Source organism: Cetorhinus maximus, chromosome 17 (assembly GCF_964194155.1).
Source record: "Cetorhinus maximus chromosome 17, sCetMax3.hap1.1, whole genome shotgun sequence".
Taxonomy (NCBI): Eukaryota; Metazoa; Chordata; class Chondrichthyes; order Lamniformes; family Cetorhinidae; genus Cetorhinus; species Cetorhinus maximus.
Window position 1 is genome coordinate 66,184,899 of NC_135895.1, and position 21,951 is coordinate 66,206,849.

Genomic DNA, 21,951 nt, shown 5'->3' on the forward strand with positions numbered 1-21,951 from the left:
TATCCCCATCCTCAATGATGGGGGAGCACAGCAGTGCAAAAGATAAGGCTGAAGTATTTGCAACAATCTTCACCCAGACGTGCCAAGTGGATGATCCATCTCGACCAACTTCAGAGGTCCCCAGCATCACAGATGCCAGTCATCAGCCAATTCGATTCACTCAATGTGATATCAAGAAACAGATGAAGGCACTGCATACTGCAAAAGCTATGGACCTGATAATATTCTGGCAATAATACTGAAGACTTGTTCTCCAGAATTGCCGCACCCCTAGTCAAGTTGTTCCAGTACAGCTACAACACTGGCATCCACCCAGCAATGTGAAAAATTGCCCAGGTATGTCTGTACACAAAAAGCAGGACAAATCCAACCTGGCCAATTACTGCACCATCTGTCTACCCTTGGCCATCAGTAGAGTGATGGAAAGGGTCATCAACAGTGCTATCAAGTGGCATTGCCTTAGCAATAACCGGCTCACTGACGCCCAGTTTGGGTTCTGCCAGGGTCACTCAGCTCCTGACCTTGGTTCAAACATGGGCAAAAGAGCTGAACTCCAGAGGTGAGGTGAGAGTGACTGCCCTTGACATCAAGGCCGCCTCAAGGAGCCCTAGCAAAACTGGAGTCAATGGGAATTGGGGAAATCTCTCCACTGGTTGGATTCATACTTAGCACAAGGGAAGATGGCTGTGATTGTTGGAGGTCAATCATCTCACCTCCAGGACATCACTGCAAGAGTTCCTCGGAGTACTGTCTTAGACCCAACCATCTTCAGCTGCTTCATCAATGACCTTCCTTCCATTGTAAGGTCAGAAGTGGGGATGTTCGCTGATGATTGTGCAATGTTCAGCACCATTCGTGACTTCTCAGATACTGAAGCAGTCCATGTCCAAATGCAGCAAGACCAGGTCAATATCCAGGCTTGGGCTGACAAGTGGCATTCACGCCACACAAGTGTCAGGCAATGACCATCTCCAATAAGAGAGAATCTAACCATCGCCCTTTGGCATTCAATGGCATTAAGATCGTTGAATCCCCCAATATCAACATCCTGCGGGTTACCATTGACTAGAAACTGAACTGGATCAGCCATATAAATACTGTGACTACAAGAGCAGGTCAAAGGCTCAGAATCAGGAACTCCACCACCTGGAAGTTCCCCTCCAAGCCACTCACCACCCTGACTTGGAACTATATTGCTGTTCCTTCACTGCCACTGGGTCAAAATCCTGGAACTCCCTCCCTAACAGCACTGTGGGTGTACCAACATCTTATGGACTGCAGTGGTTCAAGAAGGCAGCTTCTCAAGGGCCATTAGGGATGGGCAATAAATGTTGGCCTAGCTAATGATGCCCACATCCCATGAATGAGTTAAAAAAATTGGCGTGAAGTTTGTGGTTTGTGTTTGATCATAGTTTTTCTGTTAATTCATGTTTAACTCATGTTAATTCTGGACGTTAGAATACAAGATAGATAGTATTGACTGTTTGCTTTACTGACTCTTGCATAGTAAAAATTCTTCTGTTTGTTTAAAACCGTGGAATCTTGTATTCTCTTAGTAAGTAACTGGGTTTTCAAATTTTGTCTACTCTAAAAAATAAGTTATTGGCCCTTACCATATTGTAACAACAGTGCCACCTAATGGCTTTATGAAGTAGTTGTGTACTTCAGAACAAAATACAATTAAACCACACAGATTGGGTGAATATCACCAATATATTTGTAGTGGCTTGTACTTGACACACAATATAATCAGGTGATGAACACCCATACATACCGATTAATGGAAAAAACCTTCTAAACTTCCTCCCTTGTGCCGACATTTTCTGTTAATTTCAAATATTTAAACTGTGCTGTAAATCCAATACTTGAAAACCACAATCATTATTCATGTAAAATTATAACTTTTTCCACTCCTGGTTATTATCCGGTGACCTTCTCCTGGAATGTGTACTGTATTATGTGCGGATGTCATTGATGTGTAGAATTGGGTTTGGCTCTATCTCTAGGCTCCTCCAAGATGAATGGTCCCTAAGACCCATCACCAGAAGTGTCAGGAAAGAAAATTTACAAAACAGATGAGAATTTAGATTGTTATTTTCTTCTGTTGCACAACCTACAACCAGTGAGCGTTCCTACATGGTGAATTCAACTGCTGTGAAGTTATATCACAGAGCACATGCCACCATACAAGAAATAGAAGCAGGAGTAGACTACACGATCCATTGAGCTGGCTCCACCATTCAACACGATCATGGCTGACCTTAGACTTCAACTCCACTTTCCTGCCTGCTCCTCATATCCCTTGATTCCCTGAGAGACCAAAACTCTATCTATCTTAGCCTCAATGATTGAGCATCCACAACCCTCTGAGCCAGAGAATTCCAAACATTCACAACTAAGCATCACTTAAGTAAACTCAAAATTAGTCATCATGGCTACAAGCTAGACATCACAGATCTCAGTCATTCTCAATTAAATAACCCTAATTCTGAGTTAAACCACCATTGCTCTAATGAGATGTATATTCAGTATTATTCATAGTTTATTTTGCCCTAATTCACTATGTGTCTTCCACTTATTTAGTAATATTGTTTAAACAATACCCAGTGATGATTCTGGTGCTAGTCATGCATGTTATTATGAATAGATACATCAATGTGGATCCGGGTAAGAATACAGATGGAAATAAATATGCATCTGGATCTAGCTTGTAGTGGGATTATGCAGAATGTATACATAAGTATAATAAATAGATTAATCTGAGCATGAGAGGCGGATGTGACAGGAATGGCGAGACAGAAAAATGTTGAGTAGTAGATTCATGCTATATTAACAAAACTTTAACAATTTCCAAAACTAAACATTTCATATCATAATGTTGTTGAACACTCATGTACACTTTGAAGGACGAACGTGTAGGAGAATGACAAGTTCAACCAGCTTCCCCCCACCCACAAAAAAGCAGTGCAAACTCTTTTTTAGGCTGACCCCCTTTCAGCACAGGACACACAAGCTGTGGCTTTCTGCCTCAGTGTGGGTAGGCTGCCCTGCTTGGTGTGTGTGGAAGCGCCGCCTTCCAATGGGCTGTGTAATATCCGCCTGAGTTCTCATCTTCTCTATTTTGTTCTTTTAAACGCTCGGAAGGAATTGTCAGAGGACGGGGGGAAACAGTCAATGGAAGCAGCCATCGTAGGAGGTAAAATTAACCCTCAGTACTTACCCCATAGTTTTGTTGTCGGGGGGGGAGGGGGGATTGAAGGTGGAAGGAGATGGTGGTGAGGTTCACAGTGTGTGATAAGGAGGAAAAGACTTGGTTTTGTTTCAAAGTTTGCAGTGACGGCTCTACTTGTTCAGGAGAGAGAGAGCGAGGAAAGGCTATCGCTTTCTGAAAGTGACAGGTTGAGTCTGTGGCTGAATTGCACATCCGATTCAGAGAATTCCCTTCCATTCCCTTCCCTTGAGGGAGAAGGATAGCCGCAAACCAAGTTTCAGCCCGGCGCCTGCCTCTTCCAGGGGGGGGATTGCTGCTGTCTTTCATGTGACTTGCAGCGTTTCTGCTCTTGTGAAATTCCTTCGCGTACACTTCACTTCATCCCTGCACTTGGGGAATGGGAGTTAATTTGTACGGAATGTGGAAATGCAAACGAGTTTCAAAGACCGAAAAGAAGAGGAAACGGTGATCTGAATTTGTGCTAACAAAAAAATTACACCTTGGAACTATTTTAGTTTCTCATCCAACTGAAGGCGCGGAATCACGAACAAATGGGCAGAGGTTGGAACTTTGCGTCTTGTGCATTTTTCTAGAAAATGAGAAGCAGAATGAAAGGATTGTTTTAATTAGGGCTAATGTTATAAATCCTATTCTGTTTGCACTATAAACTTTCAATTAACAGTAAGAACCTCCATTCCATGTGTAAATCTAATGATTTATTGATATTAGAAACAAGTATTAAATGTCACTAATAATTACAGCACATTCTCTTTTTATAATGACTCTTGAAGGGGTAACTAGGTGCTACCATTTATTCTACGCCATACTGTCTACAGAAATACAGGTTGTAAAACATTCATTTTCCGGTCAACAATGGATTCTGATGCTTCTTCCTACAGTGCATGCTGGATTTTTAAAAAAATTCTTTTATGGGATTTGGGCCAGCATTTGTTGCCCAATAATAACCCCTGAGAAGGTGGTGGTGAGTCACCATCTTGAACCCTGGCAGTCTGTGCTGTTAGGAAGGGGATGGCAAATTGTTGACCCAGGGGCAGTGAAGGAACAGTGATATAGTTCCAAATCAAGATCTTGTGTGGTGGGAGGGAACTTGCAGGTGCTGCTCATGTGTTTCTAGGTAGTAGAAGCTTGAGGTTTGGAAGGTGCTGTTGAAAGAGGCTTGGTGAGTTGCTGCAGTGCATCTTGTAGAAGCTACATACTGTTGTCACTGTGTGCTAGTGGTGGAGGGAGTGATGTTTAAATTGGTGGATGGGGTGCCAATCAAACAGACTACTTTGTCCTGGATGGTGCTGAGATTCTTGAGTGTTGTTGAAGCTGCACTCATCCAGGCAAGCGGAGAGTATTCCATCACACTCCTGACTTGTGCTTTGTGGATGGTGGACAGGAGTAAGTTTGGCAAGTTAGGAGGTGAGTTACTTGCTGCAGAATTCCCAACCTCCGATCTGCTTCTGTAGCCACAGTATTTTTATGGCTGGTCCAGTTCAGTTTCTGGTCAATGGTAACCCCCAGAATGTTGAAAATGGGGAATTCAGCGATGGTAATGCTGTTGAATGTTAGGGGTAATGGTTAGATTCTCTCCTGTTGGAGATGGCCATTGCCTGGCACTTGTGTAGTGTAAATGTTACTTGCCACTTGTCAGCCCAAGCCTGAATGTTGTCCAGGTGTTACTGCATTTGGACATGGGCTGCTTAAGTATCTAAGGAGTTTTGAATGGTGCTGAACATTGTGCAATCAGCAGCGAACATCCCCACTTCTGACCTTATGTTGGAAGGAAGCATTGATGAAGCAGCTGAAGATGGCTGCATCTAGTACACTACTCTGAGGAACTCCTGCAGTGATGTCCTGGGACTGAGATGATTGACCCCCAACAGCCTGAACCATTTTCCTTTCTGCCAGGTATAACTTGAACCAACGGAGAGTTTTTGTCCTGATTCCCGTTGACTTCAATTTTGCTATTGCTCCTTGATGCTGCATTCGGTAAAATTGCCTTGATGTCAAAGGCAGTTACTCTGACCTGACTACTGGAATTGAACTCTCTTGTCTATGTTTGGACCAAGGTTGTAATGAGGTTTGGAGCCATGTGGCCCCGATGGAACTCAAACTGAGCATCTGTGAGCAGGCTATTGCTGAGCATGTGCCAGTTGGTAACACTGTTAATGACACCTCCCATCCCTTTGCTGGTCGAGAGTAGACTTATAGGGTGGTACAAAAACAAAATTACCTGGAAAAACTCAGCAGGTCTGGCAGCATCGGTGGAGAAGAAATCAGTTAACGTTTCAAGTCCTCACGACCCTTCGGCAGAACTGAATATAGTTAGGAGAGAGGTGAAATATAAGCTGGTCTAAGGTGGGGGGGGCGGGGGGAGAGAGAAGTTGATGGTGGGGTGATTGTGGGGATAAGCAAGCAGTGATAGGAGCAGATAATCAAAATATGTCACAGATAAAGGAACAAAGCGGTGTTGAAGGTGGTGATATTATCTAAGAAAGGTGCTAATTAAGAATGGAAGGCAGGACACTCAAGGTACAGCTCTAGTGGGGGTGGGGTGGAAAGACTAACAAAGTTTTAGATTTAAAAATAATGGAAATAGGTGGGAAAAGAAGAATCTATATAAATTATTGAAAAAAAAGGGGGGAGGGGGGAGAAACGGGGTGGGGATGGGGGGAGGGGGAGTTTAGATCTAAAGTTGTTGAATTCAATATTCAGCCCGGAAGGCTGTAAAGTGCCTAGTCGGAAGATGAGGTGCTGTTCCTCCAGTTTGCGTTGGGCTTCACTGGAACAATGCAGCAAGCCAAGGACAGACATGTGGGCAAGAGAACAGGGTGGAGTGTTAAAATGGCAAGCGACAGGGAGGTTTGGGTCTTTCTTGCGGACAGACCGCAGGTGTTCTGCAAAGCGGTCGCCCAGTTTGCGTTTGGTCTCTCCAATGTAGAGGAGACCGCATTGGGAGCAACGAATGCAGTAGAAATGCACTAGAGCTGTACCTTGAGTATCCTGCCTTCCATTCTTAATTAGCACCTTTCTTAGATAATATCACCACCTTCAACACCTCTTTGATCCTTTTGTCTGTGACATCTTTTGATTATCTGCTCCTATCACTGCTTGCTTATCCCCACAATCACCCCAACCTCAACTTCTCTCTCCCCCCGCCCCCCCACCTTAGACCAGCTTATATTTCACCTATCTCCTAACTCTACTCAGTTCTGCTGAAGGGTCGTGAGGACTCGAAACGTTAACTGATTTCTTCTCCACCGATGCTGCCAGACCTGCTGAGTTTTTCCAGGTAATTCTGTTTTTGTTTTGGATTTCCAGCATCCGCAGTAGCTTTTAGCTTTTTGTTTTTATAGGGTGGTAATTGGCTAGGTTGGATTTGTGGACAGGACATCCCTGAACAATTTCCCACATTTGTCAGCTGGATGCCAGTGTTGTAGCAGCAGTGGAACAGCTTGGCTAGGGGCCGCAACTCGTTCTGGACCATAAGTCTTCAGTACTGCTGCTGGGATGTTACTAGGACCCATAGCCTTTGCTTTATCCTGTGCCTTCATCCATTTCTTGATTTCATGTGGAGTGAATCGAATTAGCTGAAGTCTGTTATCAGTCATGGTGGGGACCTTAGCAGGAGGCCAAAATCTGTCATCTACTTGGCTGAAGATTGTTGCAAATGCTTCAGCCTTGTTTTCTACACTGACGTGTTGGGCTCCCCAATCTGAGGATGTGAATGCGTGTGAAGCCTGCTTCTCTGGTTAGTTGTTCAATTGTACATCACCATTCACGATCTGATATGGCAGGACTGCAGAGCTTTGATCTGATCTGTTGGTGATGTGATCGCTTAGCTCTGTCAGCATATGCTGTTTCCACAGTGCTTGTGTTCTGTAGTTCTCCAGCAGTTTTGTTCATCAATTATTTTAGGTGGGACAAGGTCCTGAAAAATAATATATAGTCTAGCACTGGAAAGCACACAGTTCACAGTGATACCATTGCAGCCAGAATACACCCTAGGGTGGAGGATTTCTCTTCCCCCATGCATGACCAGAGCTCTTTAAAATTATCAAGGGAATTGAAAAATAGATGGGCGGGATTTTATGGATGGAGGGAACTGTAAATTCTCTCTGGATGGTAAACATACCGGAGCTATCTCGCCCACATCTATCCAGTGAATAGTTATGGTACGTTGTTACGAGATCCAAGCTTACCTTATCTTCGGGAGGAGGTTGGGAACTCCAAGTCCTGACAGGCCCTGGCGTTTCCACACATGCACTGAGAGGCAGCTGCACGTGCACAACTCAACATTTGAAGTTTTTTGGGCTGAGGACATGGGCCCAGTGCACCTGCATGAAAAAGAAAGTGTTGAAAACTGGTTCATGTGACCAAGGAGTGGAGTGCCATATCCGAGAAGAGTCCTAGGCAGGGGATAGGGAGAGGTCCGAGAGAGAGAGAGAGGGGAGCAAAGAAAGAGACTCCCAGTGTAAAAGTGCTGTGATTGGCTGGCTTTAAGCAGTAAGGGCTCGGGAGATCTGAGAAGGCAGCAGAAGGTTGGTGACCCTGTGCTGCAGGTTGTTGGGGCAAAGGCGACCCTTTAGAGCAGTGGTGTTGTGGCTGAAGAACTGAAGTTGTGCTTGTGAATGGGCATTGGAGGGCAGACACGGGAATCCAGGCGCACAGAGTCTCGGGAGACGAGATTGAAACCCTGCGAGATGAGCTGCTGTTGAGGCAGTCTGAGTTGGAGTGACTTTTGGAGAGAATGCCAAGGCCAGATCTTTGAAGATTTAAGACTGGAATCCTTCATGAGAGTGATAGAGTTTCAACAAGATTGAGTGACTCACAATGTTTACTGACATCTGGGTGGGTTTCTAAGAAATCTGTGGGATCTGACTTGATAGCATTTATCATTTAATGTGTAGTGTGGGTGTTAGCCCACAGTTTTCCTGTTAATTCACATTTGCCTTACATTAGCCCTGAATGTTAGATATAAGGTAGACAATGTAAATTGTTTTATCTTTCTAACCTTGTATAGTAAAGTTTATTTTGTTTGTTCAAAAACTGTAGAATCTTGAGGCTTTATTCTCTTAGCAGATGTCTTGAATCTCAAGTATTGTCTACTTTAAACAAAAATTATTGGCCCTTAAACCAATCATACCAAAAACTTGGGGATCTGGTCTAGGATCAAAATATAAATTGGGGACTTCTGTGGGATTTTGCATCCACAGACAGATATGAGTACTGGTAGTTTGCTGAGGTTAAGGCTGATAAGATTTCCATGGTGAACTTTACTATACGACTGAAAAGCAGAATGGCTTTGTCAATTACTGCGAGTTTTCTGGAGAGGGAAGGTTACTCCCGAGTGCTTTGCAACAATTAACCAAGGTTAGGTTAATCACATTAGTGGAAGAGGGGCTAAGAAAGCAGAAATAATTGAGGTATAAGAACGGCATTTGGAATTAGAAGAAGAAAAGCCTGTGACAGGTATAACACAGCTTGAGGTAGCTCGAATTCAGTTGCAGATGAAGCAGCTTGAGATAGAAAGAAATAGAGAAAAGCAGAAACTTAAACTTGGAAAAAGCTTGAACTTGAAAAAGAGGGAAAAAAAGAGAGACGTGAAAGCTTCAGTTTCAAAGAGAGAAATAAGTAAGACAGCATGAACTGGCTAAAGAAAAGCTTAGGCTACTGGGTGAACAAGTGTCTAGTAGTTCGGATGAGGGATCGAGTCCCACTCCAGGCTTTGAGATAACAACAGTCTTCACCTATTTCTTAAATTCACTGAGGACAGAGTTGAGAGATATTTTATCTTGTTTGAGAGAGCGAATAAAAATGGAAGTATTTCAAAACAGCGTCCCAATAGCAATCAGGTCACACCTGGAAGACCGTAAGGTTTCTAAGTGGCGGTTCTGGCAGATGGGTATGATATATCACGTAGGCAGATAGAGGGCAATAGATCTCCATTTGTAAACCCACAGGGAAGTTGGAGGAATAGAAAAGAGAGAGGGCAGAAGCTGTTTCTGTTAATGAAATTATAGTATATGGGATAAAAGTGATGCAAAGAAACCAGTATGCTTTTATTGTAATAAGACAGGGCATCTCAAAGCCAATTGTTGGAAGCTGAACAGTAAATAGGTGGCAGTAATAAGGATGCTTAAAGAGTCCTCAGAAAAGATGGTATCAGTAAAGGGGATGGATGTTAAAACAATGACACTGGTGCAAAAGATAGGAATTTCCACAGGGAAAGCTGCACCAGAAAGTGAAACTTGTGAGAAACTCAATGCTTCTAATGTTTTTACAGCAGGAATAGATAGAACTTAAAAGGATTGTAAGGAGTTTATATTGGAAGAGAAAGTCACTCCATTTTAGTGCTGGAAGGAGTCTAGAAAAATTGTTATCCCGAGGGATACTGGTTTAACTAAGACTTAATTGTTCTTCAGAAAGTTCGCTGAATTGGAATGTATTAATACAGGGTATTGATGGGAAGTGTATTGCTTTCCCATTGCATAAAGTACATTTTAATTGTGATCTGGTAATAGGGTCTTATGAGGTCGGAATTGTTTCTGAATTGCCCATTAAAAATGTAGACTTTATATTGGGAAATGATATGTTGTTTTTCCCCAATCTGGGAGTCACAGGGTGTCACAGTTCCGAAATTGTGTCTATAATAAAAACAAGAAGCCTATTTGTGATCCAGTTGAGCCAAGAGTCGACTCAGGAAAAAAGACTGATGTATCCACCTCAGTAACAGAGGCTGTACAAGGGCCTGCAGAATTGCCAAGTAAAGTTTTTCAACAGGAAAGACTAAGGTGCCAATGACCTCAAAGTGTTGACAGCTCACTCCAAACCAAAATTGCTAGCCAGTGTTGAATACAAACATCAGGAATCCAGGCAAGTGGCCAGTTAACAAAAGACCTTTTAAAACCCCAAACTGATTAGAATGATTTGTTTTGTGTGAAACACTCAAAGTATTGGAAAGAAAGATAAAAGTCTAGAATGGGGAAATGTTTGCCCTCGCTCAAACAGACTTAAATAAGACCCATTTGGAATGGGATCAGGAGAAACTGACAGATCTTAAGACGTAGAAGCAGAAATACCAAACTCTTCTTTTGCAAATATAAAAAGCATTTCAGTAACATCCTTGAAATGGCTAAAAGAGATTTTGATCAGAGGAGAAATGAGTTGTTGGTGCATAAAGATATCATTTTGACCTTTTTGTCTCAAAATGAGAATTTACAATCTTTAAGTTCAGAAAATGAGTTTAAAGACAGAATTACCTATGCAGCTGATGAAAAGGGCGACAATTGGTCTGTGGATTTAACTGAAACTTTCTTTTCCGAGTTAAAGAACAGATGTCGAAAGAAAAAATGCAAGCTGAGTTATGATTGTTCTATCTGGAAAAACTCAGCAAGTCTGGCAGCATCGGCGGAGAAGAAATCAGTCAACGTTTCGAGCCTTCATGGCCCTTCGGCAGAACTGCAGCATAGTTTCAACAAGGGAGAAATATAAATTGGTTTAAGGTGGGTGGGGGGGGGGGCGGAAGAGACACATTGAGGGTGTGGTGTGAGCAGATAATAATCAAAAGATGTCACAGACAAAAGGGTCAAAGAAGTGTTGAAGGTGGTGGTCTTTGTCTGAGAAAAGTGCTAATTAAGAATGGAAAACAGGATATTCAAAGTACAGCTCTAGTGGGGGTGGGGTGGAAAGACTAAAGGTTTTAGTTTTAGATTTAAAAATAATGGAAATAGGTGGGGAAAGAAGAATCTATATAAATTATTGAAAAAAAAAAGCGGGTGGGGGGGGGAAAAGAAACGGGGTGGGGATGGGGGGAGGGGGAGTTTAAGATCTAAAGTTGTTGAATTCAATATTCAGCCCAGAGGGCTGTAAAGTGCCTAGTCGGAAGATGAGGTGCTGTTCCTCCAGTTTGCGTTGGGCTTCACTGGAACAATGCAGCAAGCCAAGGACAGACATGTTGGCAAGAGAACAGGGTGGAGTGTTAAAATGGCAAGCGACAGGGAGGTTTGGGTCTTTCTTGCGGACAGACCGCAGGTGTTCCGCAAAACGGTCGCCCAGTTTGCGTTTGGTCTCTCCAGTGTAGAGGAGACCGCATTGGGAGCAACGAATGCAGTAGACTAAGTTAGGGGAAATGCAAGTGAAATGCTGCTTCACTTGAAAGGAGTGTTTGGGCCCTTGGACGGTGAGGAGAGAGGAAGTGAAGGGGCAGGTGTTGCATCTTCTGCGTGGGCATGGGGAGGTGCCATAAGTGGGGGTTGAGGAGTAGGGGGTGATGGAGGAGTGGACCAGGGTGTCCCGGAGGGAATGATCCCTACGGAATGCCGTCAAGGGGGGTGAAGGGAAGATGTGTTTGGTGGTGGCATCATGCTGGAGTTGGCGGAAATGGCGGAGGATGATCCTTTGAATGCGGAGGCTGGTGGGGTGATAAGTGAGGACAAAGGGGACCCTATCATGTTTCTGGGAAGGAGGAGAAGGCGTGAGGGAGGATGCGCGGGATATGGGCCGGACACGGTTGAGGGCCCTGTCAACGACGGTGGATGGAAAACCTCGGTTAAGGAAGAAGGAGGACATGTCAGAGGAGCTGTTTTTGAAGGTAGCGTCATCAGAACAGATGCGACGGAGGCGAAGGAACTGAGAGAATGGGATGGAGTCTTTACAGGAAGCGGGGTGTGAGGAGCTGTAGTCGAGGTAGCTGTGGGAGTCGGTAGGCTTGTAATGGATATTGGTGGACAGTCTATCATCAGAAATTGAGACAGAGAGGTCAAGGAAGGGAAGAGAAGTGTCAGAGATGGACCATGTGAAGATGATGGAGGGGTGGAGATTGGAAGCAAAATTAATAAATTTTTCCAGGTTTTTGATTATTATCTGCTCGCACCACACCCTCAATGTGTCTCTTCCCCCACCCCCCCCACCCACCTTAAACCAATTTATATTTCTCCCTTGTTGAAACTATGCTGCAGTTCTGCCGAAGGGCCATGAAGGCTCGAAACGTTGACTGATTTCTTCTCCGCCGATGCTGCCAGACTTGCTGAGTTTTTCCAGGTAATTCTGTTTTTGTTTTGTTTTGGATTTCCAGCATCCGCAGTAGCTTTTAGCTTTTTGTTTTTATCTTATGATTGTTCTATGCCCTGTTCTCTGCTAATCCTGCTTGTTACATGAATTGGCTTTTGTTTTGTTTAAGCCTTTATAACTTTATAATTCAATATGTGTAATTGTGGAACAAAATGAAAACTTTTTCTGTACAGTAGGTGAAAATCTATTTGTTAGAAGCTTATGATAAGTATTTCTTGTAAAGAAATTGTAAAGCCATTGGAAAGGAACCTTCACTATGGTGAAGCTTTTTTTCTCCCAAAGGAAAAAGATGTTACCAGATCCAAACTTTAGCTCGTCATCGGGCGCAGTTTGGGAACTCCAGGTCTTGACAGGCCTTGGGAGTTTTGAGCATGCACTGACCGGGAGCTGGCTGTGCATTCGCAGCTCAGCATTTGAAGTTCTTCAGGCCAAGGATAAGGGCCCAGTGCACCTGTGTGAAAAAGAAAAATGGTGCAAAAACCAGACCATATGACCTGGGAGAGTAGTGCCACATCGGAGAAGAGCCTAGACAGGGGACAAGGAGAAGCCCCAAAAGAGGGAACCCAGGAAAAGGGGACAGGGAGAGGTCCCAAAGAAAGAGAGAGAGAGAGGAGCAAGGGTACCCCTTTGGAGCAGTGGTGTTCTGCTCAGCAGCTGAAGAGCTGAAGTCTCGCTTGTGAGTGGGTGCTAGACTGCAGACCCAGGAATCCAGGGGAATGGAGTCTTGGGAGATGAGATTGAAACCCTGCAAGATGAGCCATTATTGAGGCAGTCCAAGTGAGATCGACTTTTGAAGGGAATTCCAAAACTAGATCTTCAAGGGTGAATATTGGAATCCCTCATGAGAGAGAAATAGTTTCAATGAGATTGGTTGACTCAGTGTTTACTGATGTTCGAGGTGGGTTGCTGAGAAATCCATGGGTCATGTCAGTCGCATTTGCAGTTTAATGTGTAATGTGGATATTAGACCACATTTTGCTTGTTAATTCAAATTTACCTCATATTACATCTGAATGTTAGAGTTTAAGATAGACTTTGTAAATTGTTCTATCCTACTGACCCTGTATAGTAAAGTTTATTTTGTTTGTTCAAAACCCATGGAATCTTGTGGCTTTGTTCTCTTAGCAGGTGTCATGATTCTCAAATTTTGTTACTTTAAACAAAAAGTTATTGGTCCCTAACTGGATAGTACCAAAACTTGGAAGTCTGGTTCAGGATCATAACAACATATAGGTTTTCGCATTGATAGAATAGTTGTTTGAATGAGTACTAACAGTTGCTTTTTCTATTCTTCAGGAATGGAAATAGACATTTGCTGAAAGCTATTTAATTTTTCACCTGGAAAGAAGAAACTTCAAATTTTGTTCAACCAGTGTTACTTGAAGCAATAAACTCATTGTAAGATACACCAAGATCTGTTTAGCTGTAATTGAGAATGGCTTCTATAGACCCGTATTCTCACATAATAGTAAGTACAAAACTTCACTGTTAATATGACCTCATAACTTGATCAGGTTTTCCATTTACTAATTACAAAGTATTTTTAAATGTTGTGCTTATTCATGCTGGGGAATGGAACACTTCACATTTCAATGTCAACAAGCAAGTGCTCTTAGATCAGGTTCAACATAGAGTAAATTTTCTTCTACTTTACCTCTCCAATGTTCTTCAGGCCCAACCTTGGAGCAGTTTCTACTATTAAGTTTTCTCCCATTCCGATTTGCGTCTATCATTGGTACCAGAAGGTGAGTTCCTTTAGCACAAAAAGAACTGGATTGAAATGACCCAAACTCATTTTACTTCGGCTCTTGCAGTCAAGCACATCAAGACTAGATTTGGACCCAGGTCACAGAGGTGAACAACCCGGGGTCTAACGCACTGCAGTATTCTTGTAGTGCTAGTGCACCTCTATGATGCTATGATGTTATTCTTAACAACTTATGTATCTGTGTTCCCAGATCTCTTTGCTACATGTAGTTTCTTACCTTCCAATGGATAATTGGCTTCCTTATTCCTCCTACCAAAACTTACTCCTCCAAAAGGCATTGGATGCTGCGTCAATTGAAGCTTTGAAAACTGATATTGATAGATTTTTGCTAGGCAAGGATATCAAAGAATTGAGGCCAAAGGCAGGGGGGGAGGGGGGGGGGGGTGGGGGTGGCGGTTAGTGTTGGTGTAATTGGAATGGAGGTGCAGGTCAGTCATGGTAGGAACAGGCATAAGCTTTTCTATGTTCTACAATTACTCTCTGTTCCTCCATCAAGTGCCCATCATGCAGCCATTGCTGCCCTCTTATGAGCAGAAATCCCCACAGCTCCATCCTCACTCACTGACCTTCCCATCCAATACATCCACTAGTGGCTAATCAAGCCAATGCCATCCTCATCCAGCTCACCCTCCCCAGTGATGTCCCCTCAGACACCAGCAGTGGATCACAAATGACCACCCGTCACTGCATTTCACTTTAGAAAGTCTTGCTTAAAAAAGAAACATGCCATTGAAGCTTTACATCACACTCATCAGGATGGCTATGCAAGAAAATTACAATAGTAAAGGGAACAACAGTTTATACTGTATGAGAAAGAGAGTGCTGATTGGTTGGCGAGTGGACTCTGGTAGAGGCACATCCCTTTGGCTGATCACAATAGGCAAAGTACTAACTGTACCCAATCAGCCCATGCATGCAAAACTCAAATCATGGTGTCCCAGCATGTGATTCTTCAATTGAACAACACTTGCTAAACAGTCCTGATTGTACTAAGAGTTAAACTGAAAACCAATGAAGAATATCAGTTGGACTTGCAGTGTGGCTCACTTATTCATGCTAGAAGCCACATCTGACAATGTTACAAATGCAGTTCCATTTAAGAGTGAACCAGGACAAGCTTCAGAGTGAATTGAGAGCAGGTAAGGCTCATTGAAGCCTGTCTTTAATAGCTGAGTTTTTCCCCGGTAGGGGGTTTTTGCTTCTGTACAGGGAAAGAATCCAGGAGGGAAGGGTGGAAACTGGTATTTGTACTGAACTATCGTACAAAAATAAAACAGTTGTGATTCATAAAATGTCTTCTGCTGCCTGATTTGGTAAGTGAATATCCACCTATTAAACAGATATATTCATAAACATGGTCTTGTCCTTTGCAGACAGAAGGAGCACGTATATGTATTGCGCCTTTTTAAACTAAACACAAACTTGGGGGATAGCCATTTCCTGGTTCTTTCTCCATGGCAATGGCTTGATTAATTAGAGTCTACCATTTGAACAGAAAAGCTTGGCAGTTAACTGTTTCCTGCTGCATTCCTCTACCAATCAGAGTCCACTTGCCAACCAATCAGCACTCTCTTCTCATCTGGTATAAACTGTTCCTTTTACTGTTGGTATTTTCTTGTGAGCTGTCCTGATGAGTACCAGATGAAAAGCTTCAATAGCATGTCTCATTTTTTCCAGCAATACTCAAATAAATGCTGTAAAGTCTGTTCCTTTGTGAATGAAGCCACTGACATGTGAACTATTATCCCAGGTTTTGACAGAAACATGGCTCGAATGGCTATATTTTGCCTCTTATTGAAACCAGCCTACCTGGCTGTACCAGCCACTATCTACCCTGCGCCAACTTGGAGTGTGGAGGTGTGACAGTTAGCACCAAATTCTACCATAGTCTCTCCCATGCTCCTCTGGTATCTTCTCCTTTTTCGAACACCTCACCTTGTTCCACCATTCCTCTCCTTTGAAATCTTGTTCTTTACTGTCCCACAAAGCCTCACCCAAGTTTCTCTCAGGGATATCCTTCCTTCTTTTCTTCTCTTGGCCTCAGCGCTAAGTGACACCTTATCCTTGATGATTTTGATCTTCATCTCGACATTTGTTGCCCTTTTTCCTCTGATTTCACTCTCCTTTCCTTCGAATGCTCTCTCCCTTTTATATAAGCTCTCCAGTCCATATTCACAATCTCCTGGCCTTTGCCACCTCCTGTGGCCTTTCTACTTCCATGTATCAATCACAGTCTAGGCCACTTCTTTATATCTCTCTCCACCCATACGTCCCCAGCCCCTTTGAACCCTTATTCCAGAGGTGAGGTGAGAGTGATTGCTGTTGACATCAAGGCAGCATTTGACCGAGTGTGGTGCCAAGGAGCCCTAGCAAAACTGGAGTCAGTGAGAATCGGGGAAAACTCTCCGCTGGTTAGAGTCATACCTAGCACAAAGGAAGATGGTTGTGGTTGTTGGAGGTCAGTCATCTCAGCTGCAGGACATCACTGCAGGGGTTCCTCAGGGTAGTATCCTCGTCCCAACTATCTTCAGCTGCTTCATCAATGACCTTCCTTCCACCATTAGGTCAGAAGTGGGGAAGTTCGCTGATGATTACACAATGTTCAGCACCGTTTGTGACTCCACAGATACTGAAGCAGTTCATGTCCAAATGCAGCAAGACCTGGACAATATCCAGGCTTGGGCTATGTTATGGCACAGCAGATGGTAAATGCTGAGCTGCTCAAATCCTAGAGGGAAACTTGAAACACCTGCCACAACTGTTTTACAAGTTGTATTTTTATTTTGAGATGCATGCCTTGAATTCGGTAGTAATAGACCACCGAATCCTAGAGGTTTTTTACAAAAATAGATTAAATATTTATTAATAGAAGAAAAGATTTTAAGCAGATACATAGGTCTGCAAATTACTACTATAATAACTCCTAAATTCCTTAATTAATTTAGCTCCCAGGTACACCTCTGTTAACGCAATAGGAAAACAAGGTAGATTTCAACAGACCCAGGCAAAGCACACAATCCCCTGGACAGGGATATTCACAATGCGTTTTCATAGCTTCGGTTCCTCTTGGCTGGAGGCTTTTCACGCTTGTCAGATCTTAGAATTCCTTCTCCTTATACATAACCTCATCTCCTTTATACAAGTTTCTCCCTTTTTAATTTAAATTCCATTGTCCCAATATGTCTTTGCAACTTTACTTTTTCCATAAAATAAATCTTTTATAGTACTCATTATCAGTAGTCTTTGGGAAAAACAAACTCACTGTTTGGCTTAACTTCTTATGGCTAGGTGTAACGTCCCATCATCTCTTTTTGAAATTCAAACTAATCTAGTTTATCTAAAAATGGAAATGTTCCTCACACCTCATATCCTAAAACTTCAACCATGTTTACATATTTAGCATTTGAAACCTAGCTCCTCTTTTGATAACTCAAAACCTCCAGACTAGCTGTCTGCAATTCAATTAAAACTGCCACACACACAACCTCAGAGAAACTAATCCAATCCAAACCCCATTATTAAACTACATTTACAATAAATCATAATATTATGAAAATTATTATATTTTCATGACAGCTGACAAGTGGCAAGTAACATTCATGGCACACAAGTGCCAGGGCAATGACCATCTCCAACAAGAGAAAATCTGACCATCGTCCCTTGACATTCAATGGCATTACCATTGCTGTATCCCCCACTATCAACATCCTGGAGGTTACCATTGACCAGAAACTGAACTGGACTAACCATATAAATACTGTGGCTACAAGAGCAGGCCAGAGGCTAGGAATCCTGTGGCGAGTAACTCACCTCCTGACTCCCCAAAGCCTGTCCACCATCTACAAGGCACAAGTCAGGAGTGTGATGAAATACTCTCCACTTGCCTGGATGAGTGCAGCTGCAACAACACTCAAGCTTGACTCCATCCAGGACCAAGCAGCCTGCTTGATTGACACCCCTTACACAAACATTCACTCCCTCCACCACTGATGCACAGTAGCAGCAGTGTTTACCGCCTACAAGATGCACTGCAGAAACTCACCAATGCTCTCTAGACAGCACCTTCCAAACCCACGACTACTATCATCTAGAAGCACAAATGCAGCAGATACATGGGAACACCACCTCTTGGAAGTTCCCCTCCAAGTCACACACCAGCCTTACTTGGAAATATATCACCTTTCCTTCACTGTCGCTGGGCCAAAATCCTGGAACTCACTCCCTAACAGTACTGTGGGTGTACCTACACCACAGGCACTGCAGCGGTTCAGGAGGGCAGCTCACCAGCACCTTTTCAAGGGCAATTAGGGATGGGCATCAAATGCTGGCCTAGCCAACGATGCCCACATCCCATAAATGAGTAAAAAAAAATAGCTTCTGCAGCTGCTTAAAAAATCTCTACCAAATCACTTATTATTGCACTTTTAAGCCACAAAAATGCCGAACCTTTAGCAGCTTCATTCATCACCATATTTCTCCAGTTGCCATTTGCTCAGCTGTTCCCTTCCTCCATCTTTGATGCACTTATGATAAGTCACTACTTCCTGTTTCTGGTCATTCCCCTGGCATAGCCCCCATCTTTGCTCCCTAAAGTTGAAGGGACAAGGACTTGATCATATCTGATACATAACTGGTTTAACCATCCTCAAGATCTGACTGAACTCCATCAACTGACACCGGACCTCACTCCCCTCGGCTAAAACTACTCACTATTACATGAGCACCTGAACATGAAAAGATAGCACTGGCTTCTTTTCAGAACAACCAACCACCTGCTTAAACTCCTCATCATGTCGGTATCTCCAAAATCTGTTCCCACCTTTTCTTGCAACTCCTTGTTTGAATCATTGTAATTAGATTTCCACCCTACAATATGCTGCAATGCCCTACTGAAAGTCACAGGTAGCATTTTCTATAACTGTAACTAGTGTATTAATCTCAATCTCACTGAAGCATTAGACAATCTGCTTGTCTGCCCTCCAGTCTTGGATAAGCCATGATTTCTCAAGATTAAATGTTGAGAACACGAAAGACATTGTCACTAACTCCATAGCATTACCACCAATTTCATCCCCCTCATCAGCCAGTATCACAGCCTTAACCAGACTGTTTGTAATCTTGGCAACCTATTTTATGGCCCAGACTCCTGCCCACACTCCTACCATGCTCAATAAGCTTCAGTTCATCCAAACCTCTGCTGCCTGCATGAAATTCTTCATCAAATTCCATTCATACATCATTCTTATTGCTGACCTACGCTGGTTCATAGTCCCCAATGCCTCCAATTTAAAATTCTCATCCTCCTTTTTACTTCCCTTCTTGGCCTCTCCCTTCCCTATCACTGTAACCTTCTTCAGTGCTACAACTCCCATAATTCTGTATTCTTCCAAATTTGGCCTTTTGTGCGTCCCCTGCTCCCTTCGCTTCACCATTAGCAGGTGTCCCTTTAGCTGCCTAGGCCATACACTCCTGAATTGCTTCTCATAACCTCCATCCCTCTACCACCTTCTCCTTTGAGACCTCTTGAAGAATTAACTCTTTGATGAGGCTTTGATCATTCTTTTTGTATCTTTTGCCTTGGGATCCTTTTTCTGTCTGTGCATCCGTGAAGCTCCTTGGAGTGTTTTGTTCTGTTCAAGGCACTGTATCACTGCAAGTTATTTCACTTCTTTCACTGGAATTTTGATGTTTTCCTGTGGGCTCCAGACTCCCTCACTTGTTTATATTGTCATGCTTTATGAACATCAAATGATGGAGAACTGGGAGGTACCTGTGATCACTGCCTCAACATGAGTCAGGGACATAAAACTTACTCAGACCATTGAATGTGAAAATCAGATGCACTCAGCTTTGCCCATTTACTTTGGTATCTCAAATACTCCAAAAATGTTTGGCTAATTTGAGTATTTTTTTGTTCCAGTGCCCTTCCTTATACTTGCTATTCATTGTTCATGAGCCCCACTGACCTGACATATGTGACAAAGCAAATAGGGATGAAAGTACCATGGAAAGGAGCTGAGGGTTACTACTGTATCTTGTATTGCTTTCACAAAGTTTCCTATAGGATTATTACTCGTACAAATTTTCATGTAGGTTTCAATTTTGCAGCAGAGGAGCAGCCTTGAAACTGAGGACAAATATAAAATGGTAAATATTCTGAATGATTACTCCCTCGAAGTATTCATAAGATATGAGCAACATTCCCTCCTCAATTGAAGTTAACCTCAGCAAAATCAAGGATTTTGACTACAAATGAGATGGGAGTCATAGAAAGCTTTAAAAATTCAAAATAAATAATTTCCCAGGATAGATGGTATTTACACTAGGGAGGAGATTTGTGAGGCAATTACAATCATTATGAGGGAGTCACAGAACATTGAGGATTCAAAAGATGAACAAATGGTTACAGACAATCTATCAATCTTATTTCTATCCCTCGTAAAGAAATGGAATCGATTATTAGGAGTAAATTTGAGGATTATATGGTACACAATGTACAATGGTGGCCTAATAAACAATAGTCATCATGGATTCAGATAAGGAACATCCTGTCTAACTAAGTTACTCCATGACTTTGAGGAAGTGGCACACCTGGTGGACAGTGGCAGGTCTACAATGTATGTACCATAACTTCAAAAAGACACCTGATAGAGTACCACACAGAAAGCTCTTAATTAAGCTCAGACATGCCTGGGATTCTGGGTAAACTTTGGTAATGGTAAGAAATTGGCTGAAGGGTAGAAAAAGATAAGTACCTGCTCGAGGAGTTAAGTAAAGGGCAGGAAGATGAATTTTCCTGGTCCCACTGAGATGGGGTTGGAGGCAGGATCAGGAGCAAAATTAGAGAATCTTGAGTGTGGGCAGTTCCCTAAGGCAACCCCACCGTCAAGTGATCATACCGGAAGCAGAGTTTGACTGGTACCTGCTACCTGCCTGACAGCAGGGAAAGCCAATTAGGCTCAATTAAGTTCGCAATTATGGTTAAATTAGTAATGCCTTAGTAGAGTTACCAACTCTGGCTGGACATATTTCAGGAGGCGCCGGTGGAAATAACGTCAAGGAAAGCCAGTGGTGTGGCGGAAGCAGGTCTGGTATCCTTCCAGGCATGAAAACAGCTGGAAAAGTTAAGGCAATGTTACAAATAAGATTAGCAAATTATTAGAGAAATAAACCATGACATGGAAAGTGGAAAAAATCACAAGTTAGATATAAGGAAAATTTCTGGAGGGAAGCTAACTTCTATGGTACATTATCATACAGAATTGCAAAAAAAAAAAGAGAGAACGCTCATCTTGAGGCACCTTGGCATCTTCCTAGCTACATTGACGGTGCCTAGCTCTCCCAGCCGGGCATTACTGAGCCTGCCAGTTCCCTGGTCTGCCAGTGTCCATAATTGGTTGGGTCTCAGAAGTGACTTTTTAATAGGCTTAATTTGTAACCTGACCTGGAATTGAGCCCGATCTCAAGGTGCCAATGATCTTGGCAATATTTAGTCCACTGAGTGTGGTGGCCCAAGATGTTGGGGCCACCACTGTTTCTAATTTACATAAAGACAGATTTAGAAACTTGGTGAAATTTTGCAGATTGTATCAAGCTAGAAGAGCTTCTTGCTTTGGAAGAGCCAGCTAATTTCTAAAGAATTTTTTAATAAATCAATTTTCAGCTTGGCCTCATCATTTTAGGTGCAAAGGAAGTCTGTGGAAATGCATCATCTTCCCTATAGACCTGTAGCTCTCTGTTTGCTCTCTAGCCTTCAGTGGCTCACTATTGTTCTCCAAACTGTGTTTTTCACTTTAATTTTTTTTCCATTCTCCGTCCATATAACTTTTCTTTCCCTTTTTTCAATTCTATTTCAATTTAATGTTTCATAGAAGTTAGCATCCCTCCAGAAATT

General features: G+C 42.8%; 1 protein-coding gene across 4 annotated transcripts in view; it reads left to right on the forward strand.

Moving 5' to 3' along the window:
- The first annotated feature begins 3,057 nt into the window (after positions 1–3,057).
- Positions 3,058–21,951, forward strand: part of LOC144692469 (cytosolic phospholipase A2-like) — a 173,599-nt gene continuing 154,705 nt past the window's right edge. The window contains exons 1-3 of one of the 4 annotated variants that reach the window (XM_078561373.1): positions 3,059–3,196; positions 13,586–13,757; positions 20,151–20,204. In XM_078561373.1, the coding sequence (XP_078417499.1) occupies positions 13,725–13,757; positions 20,151–20,204 (87 nt within the window). In that variant the 5' untranslated portion in view covers positions 3,059–3,196; positions 13,586–13,724. Of the gene's footprint in view, positions 3,197–3,279; positions 3,773–13,585; positions 13,758–20,150; positions 20,205–21,951 lie in introns of those variants that run through there. The other 3 variants (XM_078561372.1, XM_078561374.1, XM_078561375.1) reach the window with 3 other exon arrangements.